At 37.9% G+C, this 27,036-nt stretch overlaps 1 protein-coding gene across 14 annotated transcripts in view; it reads right to left on the reverse strand.

The window, feature by feature from the left end:
• The window catches only part of Pum2 (pumilio RNA binding family member 2), a 94,944-nt gene that overhangs the window by 38,934 nt on the left and 28,974 nt on the right, over nucleotides 1–27,036 (reverse strand). For 9 of the 14 annotated variants that reach the window (XM_042680810.1, XM_042680809.1, XM_042680818.1 and 6 more), the window contains 9 exons: nucleotides 24,992–25,100; nucleotides 18,700–18,887; nucleotides 17,496–17,665; nucleotides 13,262–13,532; nucleotides 12,948–13,041; nucleotides 9,510–9,635; nucleotides 5,197–5,339; nucleotides 3,781–3,919; nucleotides 95–238 (listed from right to left, as the gene is read on the reverse strand). In XM_042680810.1, coding sequence (XP_042536744.1) covers nucleotides 95–238; nucleotides 3,781–3,919; nucleotides 5,197–5,339; nucleotides 9,510–9,635; nucleotides 12,948–13,041; nucleotides 13,262–13,532; nucleotides 17,496–17,665; nucleotides 18,700–18,887; nucleotides 24,992–25,100 — 1,384 coding nt within the window. The remainder of the gene's footprint in view (nucleotides 1–94; nucleotides 239–3,780; nucleotides 3,920–5,196; nucleotides 5,340–9,509; nucleotides 9,636–12,947; nucleotides 13,042–13,261; nucleotides 13,533–17,495; nucleotides 17,666–18,699; nucleotides 18,888–24,991; nucleotides 25,101–27,036) is intronic. The other 5 variants (XM_042680822.1, XM_042680815.1, XM_042680820.1 and 2 more) reach the window with 3 other exon arrangements.

Genomic DNA, 27,036 nt, shown 5'->3' on the forward strand with positions numbered 1-27,036 from the left:
ACATGCTTATCAAAACTACCCAGAAAACTTCCATTTTAAAAATTGTATTGGAAACAAAACTAGAAAAACAGCTCAAGATGTCAGTTAGACTTACCAGCTTGTGCTGCTGCTGAACTAATTAAAACAGGTGTTGGAGCCATTAATCGAACTGGAGCTCCAAGGCCAGTTCTTGCTCCAGGGCCAACCACTAAGGCACCAGTCTGATCATAATAGGCAGTTGGAGCTAGTACCTGGTAGCCTAGACATTAAAATAAATTGTTACTAACAGAACACTTATAAAAAACATGCATGTTTATATTCTCTGGCACTTGTGATTTCAGCCAAAAACAATCATTTTATACTATTGCCACACCAAACCCTTAAATACCTATTATATGAAAAATAACACATTTGATAAGACATTACTAAATATATGAAAAATAGAATGTGGTAAACTTTCTTCTGTTAGTTTTAACAGAGAGGCTTTTAACAGAAACGCCTTTCGCTTATGGACTATAAAGTAATTATTTTCCTTAGTATAGAAACTACAGGCCACCAAGAGCTAATAGTAGAAAATGATTACTATGTAATTTCAGCACAGTTTTAAACTAAAGTCCTCATTTCCAACATTTCCTTATATTTTCATTTGTAAGCACCTCCTGAAAAATCTTAAAATGTGACCCAAGTAACTTACAATCCCAATAGTCTACTTGTAAAGGTTTTCAAACTAGAGTTTGATTAAAATTATGCAGGCATTTTGTTTTTTTGTAGGCCTGAGCACAAGACAGGTAATAATTTGTACTACTCAGAATCTCAGAAGAGTCAAGTTTACCTCTCAGCAGCCTTTCTTAACCAAGATTCCTCCACTAAACCAAACACACACACACACACACACACACACACACACACACACACACACACAAATTCAAGTGACTTTTGTCAATTTGCTCAAGGATGGGTAAAGGATGGTACGTAACAGGTTATTGTGAATACTTGTACTGTTAAAAGGTTTAATTCTCTCCCTGAATTCAAGGTGAGAAAAGCTGCCTTATACAATGACAAGAACTCAAACCTCAAAATGGTAACTATCTATGACAATGTATTGGAAACTTCTACTATTTAAAACGGACTATGCTGAAGAAAAAGTCACATTCAACTTAATCAAAAATAGCATAAAGACCTTGTTGTCTTCAAATATAGTAAGTTAGCTAGGTGTTGGTGGCTCACGCCTGTAAGCCTAGCTATTCAGAGGGCTGAGAGCTGAAGATCATGGTTTGAAGGCAGCCCAGGCAGAAAAATCTGTGAGACTCTCACCTCCAATTAAATCACAGAAAGAGCCAGAAGTGACACTGTGGCTCAAGTAATAGAGCACTAGCCTTGAGCAAAAGAAGCTCAGGGACAGTGCCCAAGCCCTGAGTTCAAACCCAGGACTGGCAAAAATAAATAAATAAAAACTATATATAGTATTCATTCATCTAAGCTAGAGTAAACACTTCAACACTAAGACACTTTCAATACAGAAATTTCTACTAAGTATTAGCATATTGCTAATAAAACATCCACCAGTAAATTTCAAGCTATAAATGTCAGATAACAGTTTACTAGTAATGCATATGGTCTAGTCCTAAATTCAAAACACAGAACAAGCTCTCATTTCAAAAGCATTACTGTCTATTCAGAATTTCAGGATGAATTAAAATATTTTGGAACTTCTGGCACAAACATCCTACCAAATACCAGCTAACTATTCAACAGTAAACACAAATTTCCAGAGAGGAGCATGTCTATAGTAAATTCCTCTGTGGGATCCATTCATTTAACCTTCTAAATTTTTCTCAAATTTACTCCTTTCTTTAACTGCCACCATCCTATCCAAGTAGATCTATGTGCTGGCCTAAGTTCTCTGATTGTCACTTCCACAAGTATTCCGTTATCTTTTGATAACAAATCTAATACCATACCCCTTTAAACTTCTTAAAGTTTAATGAAAGCAAAATGCTAAACACTGTCTTCATGTGATCTTATTCCTACCCTCAAGGGAAAAGGTCAATCATACTTCCATAGAAAGAGCTCTTCAAATGGAGAGAAGGAGAAGCTGAAAAACAAAAGGGTAAAGGGACAGTAATCTAACTGGGAAAGGAGAAGCCAGTCAGATTCTTTCAGATCTTGACTTGGGCTTTTACTCCGAAAAGGTATGAAACCATGTGGTGGTGGCTGTTGTTGTTTTTCCAGTACGAAGAAGTCTTTTATTTAGAAGAGTTTTATGACCATACCAGCAGACTGGCCTGAAGTTTGTGTTTTCCAATGAATAAGAAAAAGCTTTCAAACAAACTAGCCTGTTTTCTTATGCATAATGAAGTGATCTGGCTCTAATCTGTCAGGAGATAATTAAGCTACTGGCAGGAAAATGTAGTCAGGTATTACAAACTTAGATGATTTTTTTAAAAATCTGGACAAATGTTTCAAGTTCAAGTAAAAAGTACCAAATACTGCCATGCTTTCTGCTCCCAATTAGATACAGTCTTCTGGTCAAGTTCTACAAATTGCCAAAGCTTTGTTGGAAGATGCTGGCAGAAACACGTGTGGCTACCAACGCTGCTGGAGAAATCCAACAGCACACTCAACTGCACTAAAACCGTGATTTTTGTTTGTTTCTTCTTTATTTCCTGTATTGGTCCTGGGCACTGTCCCTGAGCTTTCTGCTCAAGGTTAGTGCTCCTCTTCTGGCTTTCTGGTGGTTAACTGGAGGTGAGAGTCTCATGAAATTTTCTGCCCAAGCTGGTTTCCAACCACTATCCTCAGATCTCACCTTCCTGAGAAGCTAGAAATACAAGCCTGAACCACCAGTGCCCAGCCACCAATCAGAGGGTTTTGAAGAAGAACTTAATCTGAATTTCATTTTCAACCTATAGTGTAGGGAACAGATTTCAAGGGGAAAGTTTCTAAGGCAAGAAAGGAGGAATAAGGTAAAAACACGGGAACCTGGATGTAAAGCCAACCTATATGAGATATAAGTGACTAGATCAGTGAAGAGTTGAAGATGAATTCTACTAGGGGCATAGCTCAGATTGTATTTGCCCAACATACTCAAGGCCCTAGATTCAATCCCCAGTATTAAAAAAAAAAAACAAAAAATAGATGGTTCTATCTTGAGAGCCATTAGTATTTGCTGAAATTAGATGTGGGCTGTGAGGGAGATAGAAAGAATTAATGGGGCTGGGAAGGTGGCTCAGTGGTAGTGCTTGCCTTGCATGCATAAGGCCCTGGGTTTGATTCCTCAGCACCACATAAGCAAGAAAAGCTCGCAGTGGTGCTGTGGCTCAAGCTGTAGAGCACTAGCCTTGAGCTGAAGAACAGTCCCCAGGCCCAGAGTTCAGGCCCCATGGGAGGTGGGGGAGAGGAATATTAATGGAATCTCCTATTTTTGGTATACATTTTGTAAAAATGGACCTAATATTTTCTACAAAGTAAAAATGGAAATCACAATTCATTTATCCTGTATACATCTTTTAATTTATTACCATCAGAGTCTTAGTAGCGTCTGATGACTTATTTTCCTGATACTGGTTATGTATCTAGAGCTGCACACATGCTAGGCAAGGGTTCCGCCGAGCTATAACCCTCTCCTGCCCTTTTCTTTTGATCCTTTATATGCTCCTTTATACACTATTTGGTTTATTCTTTTTTCAGTTTTCAGATGTTTTACCTCATTTACTTTCCAAATCTTATTTTCTAATTTATGCATTTAAGCCTTCAACCCCATCCAACATTACCCCTCCAACTAGTTAACCAATTTTGTACCTGGCATGCCTGTAGCAAGACCCTGACCAAAAGCCAAAGTTGGATTTGCAGCTGCAGCTGCTGCAAGTGATTCTGCTTGCTGCCCTTGCTGACCCTGATTGGGAGTAAGAGGGCGCTGACCTGCTCCAGCACGAAGAACCTATAAAGGACAGATGACTCTTAAAAACAGTATTATAAAATAACAAATGTATCTTAGATATCTGGGCATATATTAAAGCAGACTTTGCATATATGCTTACATGTAATGCAATTACCATCAGATTAAAAATAACTTCAACATCAAAAACATCACTGGCTCTTGACAAAGCAACACAGAGGTCCTACAAAGCTTGGGTTAAAAGTTGTATCTTATTTCCGTACTGTGAACAAAGGCAGTATTTTCTTTTTCTTAAAGATATCTGAGAGTGGGTTAGGCACTGGTGGCTCATGTCTGTAATCCTAGGTACTCAGGAGGTTGAAATCTGAGGATCACGGTTCGAAGCCAGCCAGCAGGGGCAGTCAAGTCCCTGAGACTCTGATCTCCACTAAACTACCAAAAAAGCCAGAAGTGGGGCTGTGGCTCAAGTGTTAAAGAATGTTAGCCAGGAGCAAAAAAGCTCAGCAACAGCACAACAAAAAGATTCACATAGTGGGCAGAATGACAGAATCTTAGATAAAGACAAAAATTTTAGAATAAAATTTATTTCCTAAGGCTGAAAACTGAGAGGAAGATTAAGTGAAGAAATTAGACTATTATGAGATCATGATGCAGAGCAAAAACTTCAAATCAGGTCAAATTTTCAGAATTCAGAAACTTTAACAAAATGAGTAAAAAGCTTTTTCCCCATATACCTTTAATGTTTGTTACATTAAACATCCAAACAAGTGAGAAGTCTTAATACTTTTCACCACACAGCTGCTGTTCAAACCCTAGTTATCAAATAGATAATATTCCATTTTATCTTGTTTTAAAATAGAAAATATGCAGTCATCTTTTCAAAAGCCAGAAATATATTAATATTTACAAAACAAAGGGGAATCATTTTGATTGAAACTATTAGCATTTTTCTTGTTCTTCTCTTCCTCTAACCAGGGTTGTCTGTCTCCGCTCCCTATCTCACTATGTAGTCCCGGCTGGCCTAGAACTTCTAATCCTCCCACCTTAGCCTTCTACTAGGGGGATTCTAAGCACATGATACTATGTCTAACTTCACAGTATAATAAACTTTTAAGTGATAAAATATTAAAAAGAAAACTAGAGTTCAAAAAGTAAACTAATGAGAACAGAAACAGAATACAACCAAATCTTTAAATTCATTTATTGAACAGAAAAATAATCCTATGCAATAAACAGTTGTCATACTATATAAACTAGGGGAGAAAAAAGACTCAAGGAATTGAGAAGAATCATCATCTATTTAGTAGAAAAGGACCTACCTGTTGCTGACCAGGCTGAGCTTGAGATGCTGCTTGCTGATTGGCTGTATTATTTGCCGCAGCTGCAGCTTGTTGCTGAAATAAATTGGCTGGATACACCCCCCATGGAACACCATAATACTGAGGTGGAACCACTGCTGGACCTAAACCCCATAATTCCCACCAAAAAAAAAAAAAAAGTCACTAGATTTTTATACATGAGGCAAATTACCATTAGATTACAAAAGAAGACTGACATAAGACTTAAGAGAAAACAGCCTGGCTTTGGTGGCTCACGCCTATAAGCCTAGCTACTCAGGAGGCTGAGGTTTGAGGATCGAAGTTCAAAGCCAGCCCAGGCAGGAAAAGTCCGTGAGACTCTTATCTCCAATTAACCACCAGAAAACTGGAAGTGGCTCTGTGGCATAGTGGTAGAGCACTGGCCTTGAGCTGAAGAGATGAGGGATAGTGCCCAGACCTAGAATTAAAGACCCACAACTGACCGAGAGAGAGAGAGAGAGAGAGAGAGAGAGACAGAGAGAGAGACAGAGACAGAGAGAGACAGAGAGAGACAGAGAGAGACAGAGACAGACAGACAGACAGACGGAGAGGGAAAGGGAAGAACATAGCATTGTTTATAATTTTCTACTCACTTATATTTGCTATATCCTTTCTAGTTTTGGGGTTTTTTTTGTACTGGGTATTCAACCTAGGACACTGCACTTGAGAGACAATCATTTTGCCACTATGTTATATCCCAGTCCCTTTTCTAGTTATGATTCTGTTGCAAAACCAGTACCATTCAGATATCGATTTTGGGGTTTTGGCAACAGGGTTTCACTATGTACCTTGGCTGGCCCCTATTCTCCTGCCTCCACTTCACAAATGCTAGGATTACAGGTGAGATCACAATCCCTGACTTGGTTTGGATCATTTAAAGATAAAATGTTTTGAAGTGATGGTGGTGGTTTTAATGGACAGATGTGAAGCATAATCCAAGATTTCCAATGAACTGACAGAGCACCTTCTTATCTATTCAACATGTGCTGACTGCCAATTTATGAGTCAAATAAGACATAGATAATATAGTCAAAGCAGATTAGATACTATAAAGCTGTAAGATTTCTTAAGGTTGATTTATCACTTCTCTTGAAAGAGAACTCTCACTACTGAAAAATTCATTTTTATCTCTGGTTTTGCTCATCTGTAACATAAAATGAGGCAACATTTTAGTACTTTGGTTGTTAAGACAGTATCTGAATGGCAATTGTTCATTTCAAACACAATTGGTCACAACTCTTGCAAAAAGTAAAAATTATATAAAAGCAAATGAGACAACAGTTTATATGGTTAGAAAAATAAGACCTGTGGATCAATAATTACAACACAAACACAGAAGAAAGCAAAGTAGGAAAACAAATTGCTCTTGTTTTACTTTGTCAGGTAATATTTGATTGCTGGAGAGTAAATAGAATTATCTACATTAAAGCTACCACCAAAGTAATGAATGCAATGTAATGATCCTTAACTGATTAAACTTCCTAAAATCATATCAAACTCTATGACATTTTAATTTTGTGTACTTTTTTTTGTCGGGGAGGGGAGGATTGTTTGTGGGGCTTGAAAACAGGGCCTGCATGCTGTCTCTGAGCTTTTTCTCTAAAGGTTAAGCTCTCTACCTTTGAATCACAGTTCCACTTCTGGTTTTCTCACAGACTTTCCTGCCCAGGCTTGACTTTGAACTGCAATACTCTCAAATCTCAGCCTGAGTAGCTAGTACTACAGGCGTGAGCCACAGGTTGGCATCCTGAAATTTTTGTCATTTTTAAAAATAAAAATCAAAGTTTCACTTCGTTTTAAAAGAAAAAAAAAAGTCTAGTCCCCCCATCACTAAACTGAAAAGCTTTATAAACATAATGGAAAATTACTGAAGACAGTGAAGTACAGCTTCTAATAAGGATTGTTATAAGATTGGAAAAGAGACCTGGTACTGGTAGCTCAAGCCTGTAATACTAGCTAGATAGATAGATAAGAGAGACTGAGATCTGAGGACTGGAGTTTGAAGCCAGCTCGGATAGAAAAGTCTGTGAGACTTTATCTCCAATCAGCAAAAAGCCAGAAGTGGACGTGTGGCTCAAATAATAGCAGTAGTGCCTTTAAGTACCTGCATAAAAAGACAAAACAATCCACTACTGAAAATTCCTTTTTTTCCCTTGGTGCCAGTGCTGGGGCTTGAAATCAGGGTCCAAATGCTGTTCCTGAGGCTTTTGTGTTCAAGGACAGCACTCTACCACTTGAGCCACAACTCCACTTTTGGCTTTTTTTTGGGTGGTTAACTGGAGAAAGAGTCTTGTGGACATTCCTGCCTAGTCTCACTTTGAACTACAACCATCAGATCTAGGATTACAGGTGTGAGCCACCAATGCCAGACCTTAATTTTGCCTTTACTTTCAAATTGAGCTATAAGAAAGCCTAAATTCACAATGCACATTATGCTCATCTCCAAGCTAAACTATTGTTCTCTTCAAATTACTGCTTTAAGTCTCATAGGTGTAAATGGTTCTCTGTATGTGTAATATACCAATGTTTTACACACTAATATCCACATTATGATAGAATTATATGGTGCAGATTTCTACATTGAAAGTTAATGGTTTTCACAGCTTGATTTTAGGCTACTGGCTTTCAAACAGGAATTTGAAATTAACTACTTTCCTTACTTACAATAATTTTTTGCTTTAATTATATTAACATACATTGTCTAAGGGGGTTTAACTGTAAGTTATATTCATAATACATACATTGGTCTACCCTGATCAAATTCATTCCACTCTTACCCCCTTCTTCTTAAAAAAAAAAAAATTCAACAGGCTGGAGGCCAGTGGCTCACACCTGTAATCCTAGCTCCTGAGTGAAGATCTAGCTACTGAGTAAGGATCATGGTTCAAAGCCAGTCCGGGCAAGAAAGTCCCTGAAATTCTTATCTCCAATTAACCACCAGAAAACAAGAAGTGGCGCTGTGGCCTAAGTGGTAGAGCGCTAGCCTTGAGCTGAAGAGCTCGCCCAGGCCCAGAGTTCAAGTCCCATGACCAACAAAAAATAAAATTCAACAGACTTCACTGTTTTCTATTCATACATACAAATTAAACTACATTAATCATATTCATCCTATTTACCCTCTTTTTTATCCCTCCCCGGCCCACTGGTATCCACTCTAAACACAAGCCTTAAAATAAGATCTTGAGTTTGAAGAAAAAGATTAACAATTCTAATAGGCCAGAAGTGAACTTAATTTTCTAATAGACTAGTAGTAATTGTCAAAAATACCTCAGAAATCGCCCCCCCCCCCAAAAAGAAAGAAAATGGCAATGACCTTGAGATTTCTAAGTTAGCCCACCAATACTTCAGTGAACATACTTCTAAGACTGAAAGGGACCCATTTTAAAACCTTTATAACCAACATAAATCATGCCTGACTCATTTTTCTCTAGTCAATTCAACCTAAAAAAAAAGTTTCCAACAACTTAATGTAAGAACAGCAAATTGGTTTACTCAGTAAAACTATGCCTGACTAGCACACAACTTTCCCTTACTTACATAAAACAATAAAGGAAGTTTTGGGTTTCATTTCAGATTTTGAGTGGTAGTCCTGGGTTCTGACTATTTTCAGTAATTTTTTTTCCTCCAACTGTAGCCTGCTTGTATCCTCGCTTGAACATTTTAACATTGCTGAAAAAACACGGATAGGTTTTATCTAAAAAATTTTGCAGGGCTAGGAAGGTGGCTCAGTGGTAGAACGCTTGACTTGCATGCATGAGGCCCTGGGTTCGATTCCTCAGCACCATATAAGCAGGGAAAAAAAAAAGCCAGAAGTGGTGCTATGGCTCAAGTGATAGTGCACTAGCCTTGAGCTGAAGAGCTGAGGGACAGCGCCCAGGCCCAGAGTTCAGGCCCCACGACCGGACCAAAAAAAAAAAAAAAAAAAAATTGCAGACCTTTACAATGTCTTTGATTTGGGAATTCAACCCATCTACCTCTAGCTTATTTTATGGAAAGTAACTTTACTTAGCATTGATGCTGAATTGGGATTGGTTATTAAAATGGAGAGATGCAATCAACAGCCTAACATTTCTATAACCCCAAAATGGAAATGGTAAGCAACCACAGAGGAATACAAATCCCAGTATAGACAGTAAAAAGTAAGACCAAAAAATTGCTTTGGCCCTTCCCTTGTTGAAAACTGTCTGAAAATTGTGAAGAATATTTCAATTTTCCCTAAAAATTCTAAATTACTAGAATAGACAAAAAATAACTAAGGATGAAAAATAAATTACCTGCTAATGTTGCTGCTGCAGCCAATCCTGCTGCAGTATACGGATCAGTCCCTGGAGGAGCAGCACTGATAATATATGGATTTGGCACAAATGCAGCGGGAGCAAGGCCTGCTGAGAATACACCAGCTATATTTAAAAGGGGAGAAATGATGAGCATAAATGTAAAGTATTATTTTCTTCATTAAATAACATTTCTGTTCCTATTCTGGGGTTGGAAAGCATTATGAGTAATTCTAAATAAGTAAAGCTACCTGACTTGAACTTGGTACCTGCTGCTTTCACTCACTGGCTAGAGCTTTACCAACTGAGTCATGCCTCCAACCTCTAGAGTTTTTCATTTAAGAAATAATTTACCAGGTCCGGGAAGGTGGCTCAGTGGTAGAGTGCTTTCCTTGCATGCATGAGGCCCTTGGTTCGATTCCTCAACACCACATAAGCAGAAAAGCCAGAAGTAGGACTGAGGCTCAGGTGGTAAAAGCACTGGTCTACAGCTGAAGAGCTGGAGGACAGCACCTAGGCCCAGAATTCAAGCCTTACAACTGACACACAAAAAAGAATTTATCCACTGTCCAAAAAAGAAATATACTCATTACCTGACTTATATAATCCCTCTGTACCTGATCTTTATAATAATATTTCACCAGCTGTCTATAAGAATTAAATGTGATATTGAATATGAAATGGCTATATAATATTAGTACATAAGAGGCACAAAATAAGTGTTTAGAGCTATTTTTCAGTAGTGGTTTTCATTCAATCTTTATTATTCTCTTTTAGGAAATTCCCATTTTCAAGGATATGTAACATACTATTACTCAAAATGTGTTGTCAGAATTGTCCTCTTTGCACAGTATGACAAGTGAACAGTAAGGAAATAATAAATAAGGATAACAGGGCACTGCCTGGCTTACAGGCTCACACCTATAATCCTAGCCACATAGGAGGCTGAGATCTGAGGACTGCCATTCAAAGACAGTCCAAGCAGAAAAGTCCTTGTAAGACTCTTATCTCCAATTAACTACTCAAAAACCAGAAGTGATACTGTGGCTCAAGTGGTGAGCACAAAGAGGCTCAGGGAAAGGCTCAGGCCCTGAATTCAAGCCTCACAACAAAAAAATAAAAATAAGGACGCATTTAAAGTTAAAACCATCAAGTTTGAAAGATGACAGAGAAAGAATATGGGAATAAGGATAGCACTCAGGCTTGAGTTCAAGCCCTAAGACTGGCAATTGTGAAACATTAAAATATGGGGGCTGGGGCTGGGAATGTGGCTTAGTGGTAGAGTGCTTGCCTAGCATGGATGAAGCCCTGGGTTCGATTCCTCAGTACCACACAGAATAAAATATAGAGTCAGCTTTGAAAATATACCTTTTCTTAGAAATATTTCCATTTTATTCAGATTTTCAAATATGTTTAGTGTTGTTTATATGTTTTTCAGAGTCAATAGATCATTTAAGTTAATATATAATCTATACCATTTAAAAAAGTGGGGGGGGGGGTATCGGTAAGTTTGACCTCTGGATCCATGTTTCCTAAGCAGGCAGGTACTCTATCACTTAAAGCCACACTGACAGTCCTTTGTTGCTTTGGTTATTTTCAAGGTATTGTCACTTTATGCCTGGGCTGGCAGACTATGATCCCCTAATTTGTGTTCTTGCTTTTTTTTTGGTAGTTGTAAGGCTTGAACTCAGGGCCCTGAACTCAGCTCTTTTGCTTAGGGCTAGTGCTCTAAATTTGAGCCACAGATCCACTTCTAGTTTTTGAGTGGTTAATTGGATAGACATTTAGGAACTTTTGGCCAGGGCTAGATTCAAAATGTGAACCTCAGATTTCAGTCTCCTGAGTAGCTAGGATTACAAACATGACCCATGAGTGCCAGGTATTGTGTTCCTCTTTGTCATTGGGATACAGCTACTGTCCAGCTACTGGTTGAGAACGAATCTCATGATCTTTTATGCCTGGGCTGGCTTTGAACTGCATTTCCAAATATCTACCACTCAAATAGCTAGGATTAAGACTGAGTCACCATGCCTGACTAACAAGTGTTTATAAAGCCAAACCTGACAAGAAGGGCAAATACAAATATTATTTACACATACCAATAACAAGCCATATATAAAACATCAGCAATTAAAAGAACAAGTTTAGGAAGCAAAAGTGGGTGTGGCATTTAAAAAATTGTAATCATTACCTGACTTATGAAACCCTCTGTACAACACCTTATTAACAATAAAATTTTAGTTACCAGTGTTTACTGAATACCATGATTATATTTGTTCACCCTTTCTTCCTCTTTCTGCACCCCTCCCTTTGTCCCCACTAAAAAGCCAAAAAACAAATATGCAAACTTTTACATAAAAAATTTTTAACATGAAACTTTCAAAGCACTCATGAACAATGGAAGTATTCTTGAACAAAAATAGACAAGGTGGGCATCAGTGGCTTAAGCTTTGTTATACTAGCTACTCAGGAGAATAAGATCTGAGGATCATGACTTAAAATCAGACCAGGCAGGAAAGTCTGTCTCAAATTAACCACCAAAAAGCTGGAAATGGATCTGTGGCTCAAATTGAAGTGCCAGCCTTGAGCAAAAAAGCTCAGGGACAGTGACCCTTGTTCAAAGACCAGGAAAAAAAAATACTATGTCCTAGATAAGAACACTTAATGGCATAAAGATACTAATTTTCACCAAGTGTGGTAGCTCACACCTGTAATCCTAGCTACTCAGAAGGCTGAGACCTGAGAATCAGTTTGAAGTCAGCCAGTAGCTTTTTTTTTTTTTTGGTAAGAAGTTATAAAATCTGCTGTCTTCTGGAAAAAAAGATCAGGTTAAAAATACAAATTTACTTAGGGAAAATTAGTGAAGTTTTGTTTTTGTTTTTTGATTGGTTGTGGGGCTTGAACTCAGGGTCTGGGTATTGTCCTGACCTCTTTTATTCAAGGCTAACGCTCTTTTGGAGTCTCACTTATGTCTCATTGACTTTTCTGCCTGGGCTGGTGCAAACCACGATTCTAAGATGTCAGCCTCCTGAGTAGCTTGTATTACAGTCATGAGCCACCAGTGCCCAGCTTAAGATCAAATAATTTAATGGAAGAAAGTATTTTAAAGAAATTTCTTTGGGATTCCTATTTGCAAATGGTTTTTAAAAATAAATACTCTTGACTGGGTAGATGTAACTCCATCTGAATTTCTAGGCCATTTGACTCTTGACATTTTAACTTTGATGTAGACAACTTTCATCAAGTAATATTTTTACTCAACCAATGATAAAATAATATTTTCCTTAATCTTGACATAAAATTTTACTACTGTTCATCTCAATATGATGCCTCAAAAAGTAGAAGGAGAATGTCACCAAATCAATAATTAAAAATAATTTCAAACACCTTAATATAAGATTTTTGTAACAATCTAGTCAAAATGGTAATTTGACTCACCTATATGTGGCTGCTGGGCCGCTGCTAATGCATATTGCTGCTGTTGAGCTGCAGTTAACTGCTGAACTGTTAGCGCATTAGTCCTCTGGAAGAGCTACCATAAGGCAAAAATTAGGGTTAAAACATTTCATTTTTAATTAGAGTTGTGAATAGAATATTTAAAACATGTATTTGAAGAACTTTTTATACACAAGGACATTTTAGTCAATACAACATTAACTGGTCAAGAATCTCTATCATTCATGTCACTGCTTCATTGTACTTCAGACTAACAGTTACATTTCAGAGTTTGTTTCAAATGGAGTTTTCTTTACCTGCTGTTGGGAATTGTAGTCAAAAAGGCCTACAGTAGATCCTGAAGAGTCCATGGGCACCTGATTACCAGGATAGTCAAACTGTAAGGGATCCAGACCAACTTGTTCCATGGCATCAAGATTCTGAGTTTCAGTATTTGAAAATTCTTCAACAAGTGGTTTATTAGCTGTAGGATTAGGAAGGGGACCCAATCCTTCTGGGGGATTAGTACTGGGGCCAAGGCGCTCAACTACTTCAGTTGGAGAGGCTTGACGACTTCCAGGAGTACGACTAAGTAATAGAGAAAGGCATCATTAGTAAGATTAGCAAGTCAAAAAAAATGAGTAGTTATAAAAATCATGAAAAATAAGTGATGCTAAAATACTGAGAGCAAATAAAGAATTTTGGATCACTAACAATTTCACTTTACCAGTTTTTTAACTACTATTTTTTTTTTTTTGGTTGGTCGTGGGGCTTGAACTCTGGGCCTAGGCACTGTCCCTCAGCTCTTCATCTCAAAGCTAGCACTCTACCACTTGAGCCACAGAGCCACTTCCAGTTTTCTGTTGGTTAATTGGAGATGAGTGTCTCATGGACTTTCCTGCCTGGGCTGGCTTTGAACCCCAATCCTCACATCTCAGCCTCCTGAGTAGCTAGGAGTACAGGTGTGAACAAACGGGTCCCTCCATAACTAACAATTTCACTTTACCAGTTTTTTTCCCCCTATTTACTATAACCACTATTATTTTTTTTTTTTTTTGGTCATTCTTGGGGCTTGAACTCAGGGCCAGGGTGATGGCCTTGAGCTTTTTTGTTCAAGGCTAGCACTCTACCACTTTGACCCACAGCTCCACTTCCAGTTTTCTGGTGGTTAACTGGAGCTAAGAGGCTCATAGACTTTCCTGCCTGGGCTGGCTTTGAACCATAATCCTCAAATCTCAGCTTCCAGAGTAGCTAGGATTACAGGCATAAGCCATCAGCTCCCAGCTGTAACTAGTTCTTAAAAGTCAGCATAGTATCCTAGATGCGCATGCCTATAGTCCTAGTTATTTAGATAGTCAGCCAGCCTGGGCAGGAAAGTCTGAAACTCTTGTCTCCAATTAACTACTTAAAAGCTGTGACCCAAGTGGTAGAGCACTAGCCTTGAGCAAAAAAGCTAAGTGTTAATGCCCAAGCTCTTGAATTTAAGACCTAGAACTGGTGTGCATTATCTACCCTAGTCAGGTGTTACTATTTTTTTTTAGAATTAATAATAATCACTTTCAATGTTAATAGCATAATGATATAATTCAATTTTATAGATAAGAAAAAATTGGTCATTATTACAACTTACAACTTAGTCTTATACTACCTGAAACCTTTGTCTCAAAACCTAGACAAAGTATGAAAAGCAGACTATTAAATAGCAAATTTGGGAATGCTTAAAATCCAGTCTCATACACCATAGTGATGTATTTGCTGTATTGACTACTCATGAGAATATTTACTGTCACACATCTTCCCTAAAAATATATACAGAACAACTGGCCATAGATCATCTTGGTTTTCGTGACAGAAAGAAGTACAAGATGGATAAAACAGAAAAGAGCACTAAAATAAAATAAATCATTTTATCTTCAGGCCAAGTTTTCTTACTAAGTAAGAACAAGAAACTTTGTAAAAGCCCTCTACGATACTCTCCAAGGATGTTATTTATCATGGTAAGTTCTAGTTTAAGTCATCAGAAATATAAATGTATGACATACTTTAAAAGAATTCTACACTTGGGCTGGGAAGGTGGCTCAGTGGTAGAGCGCTTGCCTTGCATGCATGAGGCCCTGGGATCAATTCCTCAACATCACATAAAAAAAAAGAAAAAAGCCGGAAGTGAAGTGGCGCTGTGGCTCAAGTGGTAGAGCGCTGGCCTTGAGCTGAAGAGCTGAGGGACAGCGCCCAGGCCCAGAGTTCAGGCCCCACAACTGGACTCCGCCCCCCCCCCCCCCAAAAAAAGAATTCTACACTTAAATCATATTATGGCTTCCTTAGTTTCCTCCACCAAAATTCAGTAACACTGGATTAAATTTTAAATACTGGCTTTTCCCCACTAAATATCATGATTTAAACTTCATTTTTACCTTATTTGTACACTGTAATTCTTCCCCCACCCCCCCAAATCAATTTTGGGTTTGTACTCAAGACGTAGGTGCTGTCCCTAAGCTCTTTTGCTCAAAACTAGCACTCTACCACTTTGAGCTACATACAGCTTCACTTCCAGTTTTCTGGTGGTTAATCGGAGGTAAGAGATCACAGACTTTCCTGTATGGGCTTTATTTAAAAACGTCCTATAAAGGAATCTTTTCCTTACAAAAAAACAGTTTATTGCTTGGAGGAACCACGCATTCAAAATATATTCAAGCACAATTATACCACATCAAGTTAATGACAGTTAACTTCAGGGGCTACATGTGGGGATTAAAAAAAAAAACAGCTTGAAAAGCATTTTTAATTCACACATTTTACTTAATAGTCAATCACTGACTCACTGCCAACATACAAAGAAGGCCTTGTTTATAATTCTTTCAGTACTTCAGTTATCTATATTGAGTGTATCAGTTAACATACATATTGATGATATGCTGAGAATGTGGTCAGTTGTTATTCTGAAATATTTTTACAGTCAAGTAGTAAGTTATGTTTAATAATTTCAAATACATATCCAAAACTTAAAGGATTATAATTAGAATGAAGTTCATATTAACTTTTCATACAAAGTAACTCAATCTATCAGAATAGGACACATAAATACACAATGTTATCAGTGGTGCTAATTCCTTGCTATAGTTAATGGTATATTAACACTTCAATTATAAATATACAATATGAAAGGTTTACAATCAACTGAGTTTTAAATGCATGCCCTTTACTCAAACTTAGATTACTAAAAGCAGAAAAACACCTAGGAAAAGTCTAAAATAAACTGAGTATCATTAAATTTACTTCTTGTCAAAAGAGGTTTAACTGGTTTTGGATGCCTTTTTGCACTCTGAACAGACGGAAATGGCACTGTTTTTTCAAGGCATTAGTTACTCTGTTTTGGTAATTAAAGGCAATAAATTTAATAATATACAACCCACCGTGTGCTGCACTGTCCACAAGATCTCAAAGAAACCGCTCATTTCAGATAAAGGCTCCAAAGCAGCTAACTATTATAAGTGTAAAGTGCAGGAATCAGTATGAATAAAAAATTTCCTGATACAGCTGGGTGCCAGTGGCTCACGTCTATAATCCTAGCTACCCTAGGAAGCTGAAATCTGAGGATCATGGTTCAACACCAGCCTGGGCAGGAAGGTCTGTGAGACTCTTAGCTTCAATAAACCACTAGAAAACTGGAAGTGGTGCTATGGCTCAACCGGTAGAGCGCTTGCCTTGAGCTGAAGAATGCAGGGACTGCACCTAAACTGAGTTCAAGCCGCACTACTGACAAAAAAAAAAATTCCCTGATACATACATGAATAGTCACTGCCTAATCCAAGACTAAAGGTTAGATTATTTGCTATTTGAAGAACTATATTACAAATTAACACAAACATATATTGCAAGAAAAAAGAATCAGTGATTCTAGTTTTATCTTCTCATTTCTAAAATTAAAAATTAAGTGGGAGCTGGGCGCCAGTGGCTCATGCCTATGATCCTAGCTGCTCAGAAGGCTAAGATCTGAGAACTGGGGCTCTAAGCTAGCCTGGCAGGAAAGTCTGTGAGACTCTTATCTCCAATTAGCCAACAGAAACCAGAAATGGCACCATGGTTCAAAGTGCTAGATAGCCCTGAGCTGAAGAGCTCAGAGACAGTGCCCAGGGCCAAAGTTCAAGCCCCACAACCAATGGGGGGGAAAAGTTACGTGTGGTCACAAAGAAAGGAGGAAGTATAGGGTTAGAAGAGAAAAATCCCACTAAAAAGTACACAAACGTAATCCTAACCAGAGGGAAAAAAAAACCCAACCAAAGATTAAGCCTTTAACTCACTCAATTTTAACAGAGGAAAAGTTCAAATTTAGACTATAATACAAGCTGAAAATAGCAGCTTTTAACAGTATTCCAACAAAATGTACTATTTTAGTTTAATGGCTCATAATCATTTTCATTATAAAAATATTTGTCCAGATTAACACAAAAGTCGAACAAAAATAAAGTAAACCAATATTGAAAAAAATGTCTAAATCAATCACATCAATTAGTCATAATAATGCTTTTCTTCTTGAGAAAGTTAAAATCTTACTTAAAATCTTTGCAATCGGCATCCATTCCATTTGGCAAACCTCTGCCATTTATTTTAGAATCATCATCATCTCCTTGTTTAAGATCTCTGTTTTGGTCCTCCTCAAATGGAGAAGCCTTGCCCTTTTGATCTCCTTTCTCAGGTCCATCTGTTTCAGCATCTCTAGTGCCCTGAGGAAAAACAATCTGTTTGATTCTAAATACTTGATAGAAAAGGTACCGTATAGTAACCTGAAACTATACTATAATGCATGTGTACCATAAATACATTAAATTTTGTATTAATTTCTTAGCCAACACAAAAAAATGAGCGCAATTTTAGTAAATTACAAACAAAAAATGAGTATAAACTAGTGACTTATAACAGAAGAGCTAAAGCAACCTTAACTATAGTGGTGCTGGAAAAGCAGTAGCACTATAAACTTGGTTAAAATATTTAACCCAGAATTACTTCCAGATCAACTACTAAGAGCATGTGATTTTAATTCTGTAAGAAATATCTCAAAATTAATCTGATTTTATTTTGGTAATATGGTTAATTATATAGTTGAGTTGAAGTTTGTTTTCTGCCACCAGAAACTATTTGCTTGTCCTGGATTTAATTAGGAATTTCAGCTTATAAAAGAACAATCTGAACAAAAATCCAACTGGAAAATGTGATAATATATTGTACATATTAAGTTTTTACACTTTTTTTTTTGTCGGTCGTGGGGCCTGAACTCTAGGCCTGGACACTGTCCCTCAGCTCTTCAGCTCAAGGCTAGGGTCCTACCACTTGAGCCACTTCCAGCTTTTTCTGCTTATGTGGTGTTGAGGAATCAAACCCAGGGCCATGCATGCAAGGCAAGTAATCTACCATTGAGCCAACTTCCTAGCCCCCTAAGATTTTACTTTTAACTTTGTGATCACCTAGGATGGATATTGGAAGCAGAAGGAAAAATTCATTCTTTTAATGGCATACTTCTTTTGAGGAGTGTAAATGGATATGAACTAAAATGAGATCTTAATAAAGGAGGGAAATCCCTTTAGAAAAAAAAAGAATAAAAATTACTTTCTATGGTTCTATTATTTCATGTCTTTCACATGCTCAGCAAGTAAGGAAAACAAGATGCAAATAGTCACAAAATTTCCTTCAGCTCTAGGAGGGAAGTAAAGCTGATTTAAAAATTAAACAAAAATATCAAATTTTTATTTAAAATACTTACAAAAGTTCCCTTTCTATATCGAGAATCCAATTTATCAGCAGGAGAAGAACTTAGTACATATTCTACCATGCTCACACCAAGGCCTCCACTTTCTGATCGCGGAGACAGAATTGCATTTACTTCACTGTTTCCATGAAAACCCTGTCCGGATCTTCTCTGTACCATAATAGGCTGGGACATTGAATGATCTGTTTGGAAAAAAAAAAAAAAGAATATAATCATTTATTTGTACTTTCAAGTTAACCAATATGAAGTTTTGCAACCTAACATACTAAAGAAAGATCGGCAGTCCATTTTCCTTTGAATATTATTCCAGTCTTATAAACAATTTTTTACTTGCTGCAAACTCCTTTTCTTTTGAAAATACAAGATGGAAAAATACACTGGTGACAAGTAAAAGGCTATGTAAACAGTCACACCAAAAGCCAGGGACTGACTGGTGGCTCACTTAGCTACTCAGGAGGCCGAGATCTGAGGTTTGAAATTTGAAGCCAGCCTGGGCAGTTAAGTCTGTGAGACTCTCCAATTAACCATCAAAAAGCCAGAAGTGAAGCTGTGGTCCAAGTGGCAGAGCACTAGCCTTGAGCACAGAAGCTTGGGTCCAGAGCCCAGGTCCTGAGTCCAAGCTCCAGGACCAGAACAAAACAAAACCAAAGCCAAAAAAAAATCCCAAACTACCTCCAAGTGCCCACACTGAGGTGATATACTGGACAATTTAAGAACAAACTGTTTTGAAGTCAGTTATACTTGGTGGAAAAAGGTAAAGTGTTTAAAGTCCTTTAAAATTATTAGTTTCTAGTTATTTTTAAACAAAATTACTCGTTTGAAATAATCATCTTTGCTATGTATGACTTTAAAAACTATTAAAATCTGAGCTAATTTCTGTTGAAAATCCCTCTTTTTTAATTTGGTTGGTCATAGGGCTAGCACATTACCACTTTCGAGCTACAGCATCTCTTCCAGTTATCTGGCATTAATTGGAGGTAAACAGTCTCAAGGACTTTCCTGCCAGGGCTAGCTATGAACCATGATCCTCCAGGTCTCAGAATCCTGAGTATGTAGGATTACAGGCATGAGCCACTGTCACTGGGCTTTCTTTCTTTCTTTTTCCTGTTAGTCATAGGGCTTTAGAGACTTCCTGTACTTTATCTTATCCGGGGTACTGCCAGGATGCACAACATAATCTGAGCAAATCAAAGGGTAGGTCTCAAGAAAAACACATTGTTCTTTCTCTCCTACTAGAGGGACTGAATTTGTTCACACCAGATACCAGAATGTGATCTGAGACTAGAAGTGCAGATCACTTTGAAGAGGGAGCCTAGCCAGCTCCTATAATCCTGACCACGGACAGAAAACTGCTTAGGGACTTTTCTCTGTATTTAGTTTGATTGACTTCTGTTTTTGTTTTTCCTCATTGCTTTCACTAGTAACTTACGTCCTCTCCTTTCCCCTTTCCTTATCCTAGAACCCTTTACCTTTTCTATTCATATGCAACTCCTGAACATCACTACCTCTTCTCATAACAACTATAAACATACACCTAGACTCTTAAATACCTGCACTCCTTATATCCCATTTCCCTTTCACCATGCTCTCTACTCATTATCATTTCCTTTACTGTCTCTACTCAGAACAGCTTCATCCTAACCAAAGTGAATACTATTATTATAAAAACCCATTTCTCAGTATATACAGCATGACTGTACTAAGGCAAATATAACTGCCAATGGTATCCTATTAGGCATAAGAGCTGAGATACCCCCCCCCCCCCCACCACTGAGATGAATGAAACAGCTCAAACCATCTAACACCAAGTCCAGTAAGAATACAGAAGACTTCAGGCAACTGAAAGCTAATCTATGAAGGGTTCTCAAATGAATAAAACCCAACAACTAAGTATAAAAAGTACAAGCAAACAGCAAACTACAACACTTCTGGAAATTAATAATTATATAACAAAGAACCAGAATGAAAGCAATGAAAAAAATATACTAAGCTGAAAAGACTTGTTTTGTTTTACTGGGACTTGAACTCAGGACCTCAAGCTCTCATTTGGCTTTTTTGCTCAAGGCTGGCACTCTACCACTTGAGCCACACATCAACTTCCAGCTTTATGCCTGTTATTGGAGATAAGGGTCTCATGAACTTTTCTGACTGGGATGACTTTGAACTGGGATCCTCAGATCTCAATATCCTGAGTAAATAATGATTATAAGCATGAACCACCAGTGCTCAGCTCAAAGGACTGCTAAGAATGGTCAATAAGGTTAAACAGGGCATCTAAAAGCAACCAACACAAAGAAAATCAAAGAAGCAAAATAAAGAAATTCAAAGAGAACACAATTAAAAAGCAAATGAATTCCATATGAATACAGACAGCCAAATAAGTTCAGAAGAATACAACTAAAAACAAAAGAGATCAAAGAAGACAGAGCTAAACAAATTAATGAAGAAAGTCAATGACAGATATGAAAAAGGACCTCAGTAAAAGAAAATGACCAAATTGAAGGCTGGAGAAAAAAAAAGGCCTGTCCAACAGTGTATACAATATGAAAAACTTCAGGACTCACAATAGCTTTAAAAAAAAAAATCAAGCAATGAACCCAATGAAGGAAGTTCTATGAAAATTATAAAACTCTGTTGTAACTAAATAAGACAAAACAAATAAGGGAAGACCCAGTACCATGAAACCGGCTAAGGTGTAGGTCATCAAAGGTGAACTACAAATTCAATACAATACCCATTAACATCCTAAGGTCATTATTTTTTGACATAGAAAAATCAATCAAAAAATTCCAAATAGAACAACTGAGCAACCAAAGCAATTCTGAGCAAAACTATCATAGTAACAAAAACTGCTTGGGGGCTGGGAAGGTGGCTCAGTGGTAGAGTGCTTGCCTTGCATGCATGAGGCCCTGGGTTCAATTCCTTAGCACCACACAAGCAGAAAAGGCTGGAAGTAGTGCTGTGGCTCAAGTGGTAGAGCGCTAGCCTTGAGCTGAAAAGCTGAGGGACAGCATCCAGGCCTAGAGTTCAAGCCCCATGACCGACCAAAAAAAAAAAAAAAAAAACCAAAAAAACTGCTTGGTAGTGGCACAAAAACAGACTTGAAGACCAAAGGAACAGAAGACCTAGAAATGAAACACATACCCACAGCTATCTGATTTTTGATAAAGAAGCCAAATATAGATGTTGGGGGAAAAAAGATAGCATCTTCAACAAATGGTGTTGGAAAAGCCTGATATGCAGAAGACTGAAACTGGATCATTCTCTTTCACCCCACACTAGTATCACTTCAAACTAGATCAAAGATCTATGATCTTAAACCTTAAAACTTCAGGAAACAGAAAGGAAAATAACAATTTACTGGCATAAACAGGGACTTCATGATAGAGCTCCAGTAGTTCAGCAAATAGGAGGATCAATAAACGAGACTCATCAAGCTTCTCCACAGCAAAGGATATAGTCACTAAGCTGAAAAGATAGGCTATGGAATGGAGAAGATCTTTGTCAGTGACGAGAATAGAGGGAGCTTAAAAAAAAATCTTCAAGAATCAATAACCCAATTAATTAGGGGCAAAGGAACTAAACAGACACTTCTCAGAAGTTCAAATGACCAAAAACATATACTCAACCAACATCCCTCAGCATAAAGGAAATGAGTATCAAAATTAAGATTCACCAGGCACCAGTGGCTCATATCTGTAATACTATCTGGGAGGCTGAGATCTATTCTTATCTCCAAATAACCTCTCAAAAACCACAAGTGGAGTTGTGGTTCAATTGCTAGAGCATTTGCCTTGAGCACAGAGAAGCTCAGGGAAAGCACCTAGGCCCCAAGTTCAAGCCCCACAACTGAAAAAAAAAAAAAAAACAGCCAACAACTTTGAGATTCCATCTCAATTCAGTCAGAATGGTCATTACTCTAATTATGAGTGGCTCACACTTGTAATCCTAGCTGCTCTGGAAGCTGTTATCTGAGGATTCCAGTTTGAAATCAGCCTGAGCAGACAAATTCAACATTCTTTTTTTTTTCTGGGGGGGGGGGGGGGGGAGGAGGGGCGGCAGGTTGGTCATGGGGCTTGTACTCTGGGCCTGGGCACTATCTCTCAGCTCTTCAGCTCAAGGCGAGCACTCTACCACTTGAACCACAGCGCCACTTCTGGTTTTCTGAGTGGTTTATTGGAGATAAGAGTCTCAGACTTTCCAGCCCAGGCTGGCTTTGAACCGTGATCCTCAGATCTCAGGCTCCTGAATAGGTAGGATTAAAGGTGTGAACCACCAGCCCCCAGCTTCCAACATACTTCTCTCTCTCTAATCATCAAAAAAACATGATGTGGAGCTATGACAAATGACAGAGCACCAGATGTCCAGATGTGAGCAAGAAGCCTGAGCAAGAGTCTGAGGCCAGAGTTCAAATCTTAGTACCAGTTTAAAAAAAAAAAAAAAAAAAAGACTACAATCAAGACAGGTAAAAAATACTGGCAAGGATGAAGGAAAGAAGAATTCTGATACATTGTTGGTAGAAATATAAATTAGTGTGACCACTGCAGAAGTAACTATGGAGATTCCTCAGGAAACTGAAAAAAGAACTACACTATGATCCAGTGGCACCACTCTACTTCTGAGCATTTATTCAAAAGACTGAAAGTCAGGATATATTAAAAGTACCTCCACACCCATGTTCATTGCAGAACTATTCACAATAGTCAAGATATGGAAACAGACATGATACCTCACATCCAATAAATGGACAAACAAAATGTGATATATATACATACATACATATATATATATATAGAGAGAGAGAGAGTGGAATTTTGTTTATGCATTAAGGAGAATATTGTCACTTGCAAGGAAATGGGGCCCAGAAAAATACCAATTGACTGAAGCAAGCAAGTTAGGCTCATAAAGGGTGCATTTTTTTTTTAATTGTGAAAATACTGCACAGAAGAGTTACAATTACATGGGCAAGATAATAAGTACATTTTTTTTAATTTTATTTTATTTTTTATTGTGAACATACTGTACAGAGGGGTTACAATTACATGGGCAAGATAATGAGTACATTTCTTATCAAGCACTGTTGCCTCCTCCTTTGTTTCCCCTTCCCATCCCTACCCATCTCCTCTTCCCCTCCTCCCCCTACCCCTCCCCATCTCTATCCCAACGAAAGGGTCCATTTTTTAAAATATGTGAATGTTAGACCTAAAATGCAGCTAGGCAGGCATATACACAATATCAAATTGACTAGTCTAGCATACTTAGGAGATTCCATTGTGTAACCCCTTAGCACAATTAACAAGAGTTCAACAAAATGAGTACTAGGAAGAAGGAAGGAGACATATGAATGGAAAAAGAAACAGTGAGTGAATTCAATACTCAATGTAAATATGTAAAAATGGCACTAGGAAACTTGATTCAGGTGGGGATGGGATAGATGGGAAGGGAGGAAGAATGATGGAAGGGGTGACACTGATAGGGAAGCAGTATACATACATAAATGAACATTTTAAATTGAACTGTCTTTGTAAAGCTACTTGAAGATAATAAAACAGAGGGAGGAAAAATGCAATGAGATAAATACGTCTAGGCAATTAAATGTACTAATCAAGTAACTGTGCTGTCAGGTAAGGGTTAATTGCTCTAAGAAAATGTGAATTAGGAATTAAAGAGGTAACTGAAATGGTAGAACACCAGCCTTAAGTGAAAAAACTTGAGGCCCTGAGTTAAAGCCCCAGAACACACACACAAAAAAAGAACACTAAACAAATTTGACCTATAATGACTTACAAAATCCTTAGTAAGGAAGTGGCACTGTGGCTCAAGTGGTAGAGCGCTAGCCTTGAGCTGAAGAGCTGAGGGACAGCGCCCAGGCCCAGAGTTCAGGGCCCACGACCGGACCCAAAAAAAAAAAATAAAAAAAATAAAAAAAAAAAAATCCTTAGTAAAGTCATCACAAATTTTCTCTCCAAGATGCCTAAGGATAGAGTGCACTTAGATCGAGTCCAAGCTGGGTGCCTGTGGTTCATGCCTGTAAACCTAGCTACTCAGGAAACTGAGATCTGAGGATCACAGTTCAAAGCCAGCCCAGGCAGGAAAGTCCATGAGACTCATATTCAATTAACCACCAGAAAATGGGAAGTGGTGCTGTGGCTCAAGTAGTAGAGCGCTAGCCTTGAGCTAAAGAGCTAAGGGACAGCACTCAGGCCCAGAGTTCAGGCTCCATGACCCACCAAAAAAATAAAGATTGAGTCTATTCATAATTCTCATACAAACACAAATGACTTACGAGAAGTTCCCCATGCAGTCTCTCTCCATTCATCATCCCCAAGAAATATGCTTTTTTGTCCATCTTTTGTTGAATCATCAGGTTCCCAAAACTTTTTGGTAGGCAAAAGCTATTGAGGAGGGGAAAAAAAATTTACATTTTAAGTTTTATTCTAAATACAGATTTAATATTTAAGGAACAGCAAACATATCATAGTTTTTGATGCTAATCAAAACTCAAAATGATTTATTTTCTAAGCTGTCTCATTAATAGTAAAGTAATTCTATATGTTGATTAACAGGTTCTAATATAGACCTCAATGTTAATCTCTGAATTTTTACCATTTAAATATTTTCTTATGTGCTTTATATAATCTTCAAAAGGCTTATTAAATTTTCAAACACAATAAAAATAATTACTGTTTTCCTTTCACTTCCAAGAACTGCTTTAACAATCACTTTTTATACCTTCCAAAATAGAAATATTTTTCATTTTTGCTTCAATTATTCAATGCAAATAAACATTACAAGTCTTAAGTGACTCTGAATTTTATCAACCAGTCAATCCCAAATGAGAAAGCTATAGAAAAAAAATAGAAAAGAAAAACAAAAACTGCAAGTATGTTTGAAAGAATAATCTGAAGGCTCGGTGCTCTAGCCTATGTGGATATGCACAGCATGTAAAGACTACTGATTCAACCATTCAGTGACTGTTCAAAACATATACTTGGGGGCTGGGAAGGTGGCTCAGTGGTAGAATGCTTGCTTTGCATGCATGAAATCCTGGGTTCCATTCCTCAGTACCATCTACACAAAAACAGATGGAAGAGATGCTGTGGCCCAAGTAGTAGAGCACTAGCCTTGAGCCAAAGAAGTTCAGGGACAGTGCCCAGGCCCAGAGTTCAAGCCCCAGGACTGGCAAGTACATACCCAAGTATATATGCTCATCAAGGCCTCTCCTCTAATATTTCTGACACTCAGAGGAAGCCTACTTGGGATATGTTTGTTTGAAAAGACTGGTTTCTGAGACACACATTTGGTTTTTTAAACAGGCATTCATAAGACACTTACCACTCTTACCCATAATTGGGTGCCCAGTCAGCCAGTGTTCACAATTCAATCTGTGTACTTTGATTGCTGCACTTATCACATTAAATTACCTTAAATTCATGGTGACCTCATCTTTGGAGAGTTCACAAACATACAGTATATAATAAAATATAACTTAGAAACACCTGAATTGGGCTCTGAGAAACATAGTATTAGGAGGGGAGGTGATAGAGACCAAAAGTAAGAATGCAAGATGAGAAAGACATAAAGCATGAATACACACCAAACTTGGGAAAATATAATGTACACAACAGAGTATATTCATAATGAAGTACTTGTGGGAAGGCCAAATTTTAATGCTGGTTAAACTAATCAAGAACAACTATTTTAAGGACCCTTAAAAACATGTTAGAAAAACTGGATATTTTACTGAAATCAATAGTGAATTAAGACAGGTGCAAACTGGATGTCTGTGACTCATGCCTATGATCCTAGCTACTCAGGAAGTTCAAAGCCAGTAAGGGCAGAAAAAACCCAAGAGACTCCATACCCAATTAACCAGCAAAAAGCTGGACTGGAGACATGTCTCAAGTGATAAGAGCATCAGCTGTGAGCAAGAAAGCCTGAGTTCAAACCCTGATACCAGCACAAAAACAACAAAAAATCCTAGGTGTGGCTCAAATGGTAGAACAGTAGCTGTAAGCAAGCCAGCTGAGGCCCTGAATTCAAACCCTATACCAAGAAGCAAAACAAAACACAACAAAAAAAAAAAAGGTACAAAGGTGACTTTATGTTTCAGAAAACAAACTACAATAAAACAGAAAAGAAGTATGGCGCTGTAGCTCAAGTGGTAGAGCACTTGCCTTGAGCTGAAGAGCTGAGGGACAGCGCCCAGGCCCAGAGTTCAAGCCCCATGACCGATAAAAAAAAAAAGAAAGAAAGCTCTTGGGCTGGGAAGGTAGCTCAGTGGTAGAGCGCTTCCCTTGCATGCCTGAGGCCCTGGGTTCGATTCCTCAG

Source organism: Dipodomys spectabilis, unplaced genomic scaffold (assembly GCF_019054845.1).
Source record: "Dipodomys spectabilis isolate Male_0828 unplaced genomic scaffold, ASM1905484v1 ptg000066l, whole genome shotgun sequence".
Lineage (NCBI taxonomy): Eukaryota > Metazoa > Chordata > Mammalia > Rodentia > Heteromyidae > Dipodomys > Dipodomys spectabilis.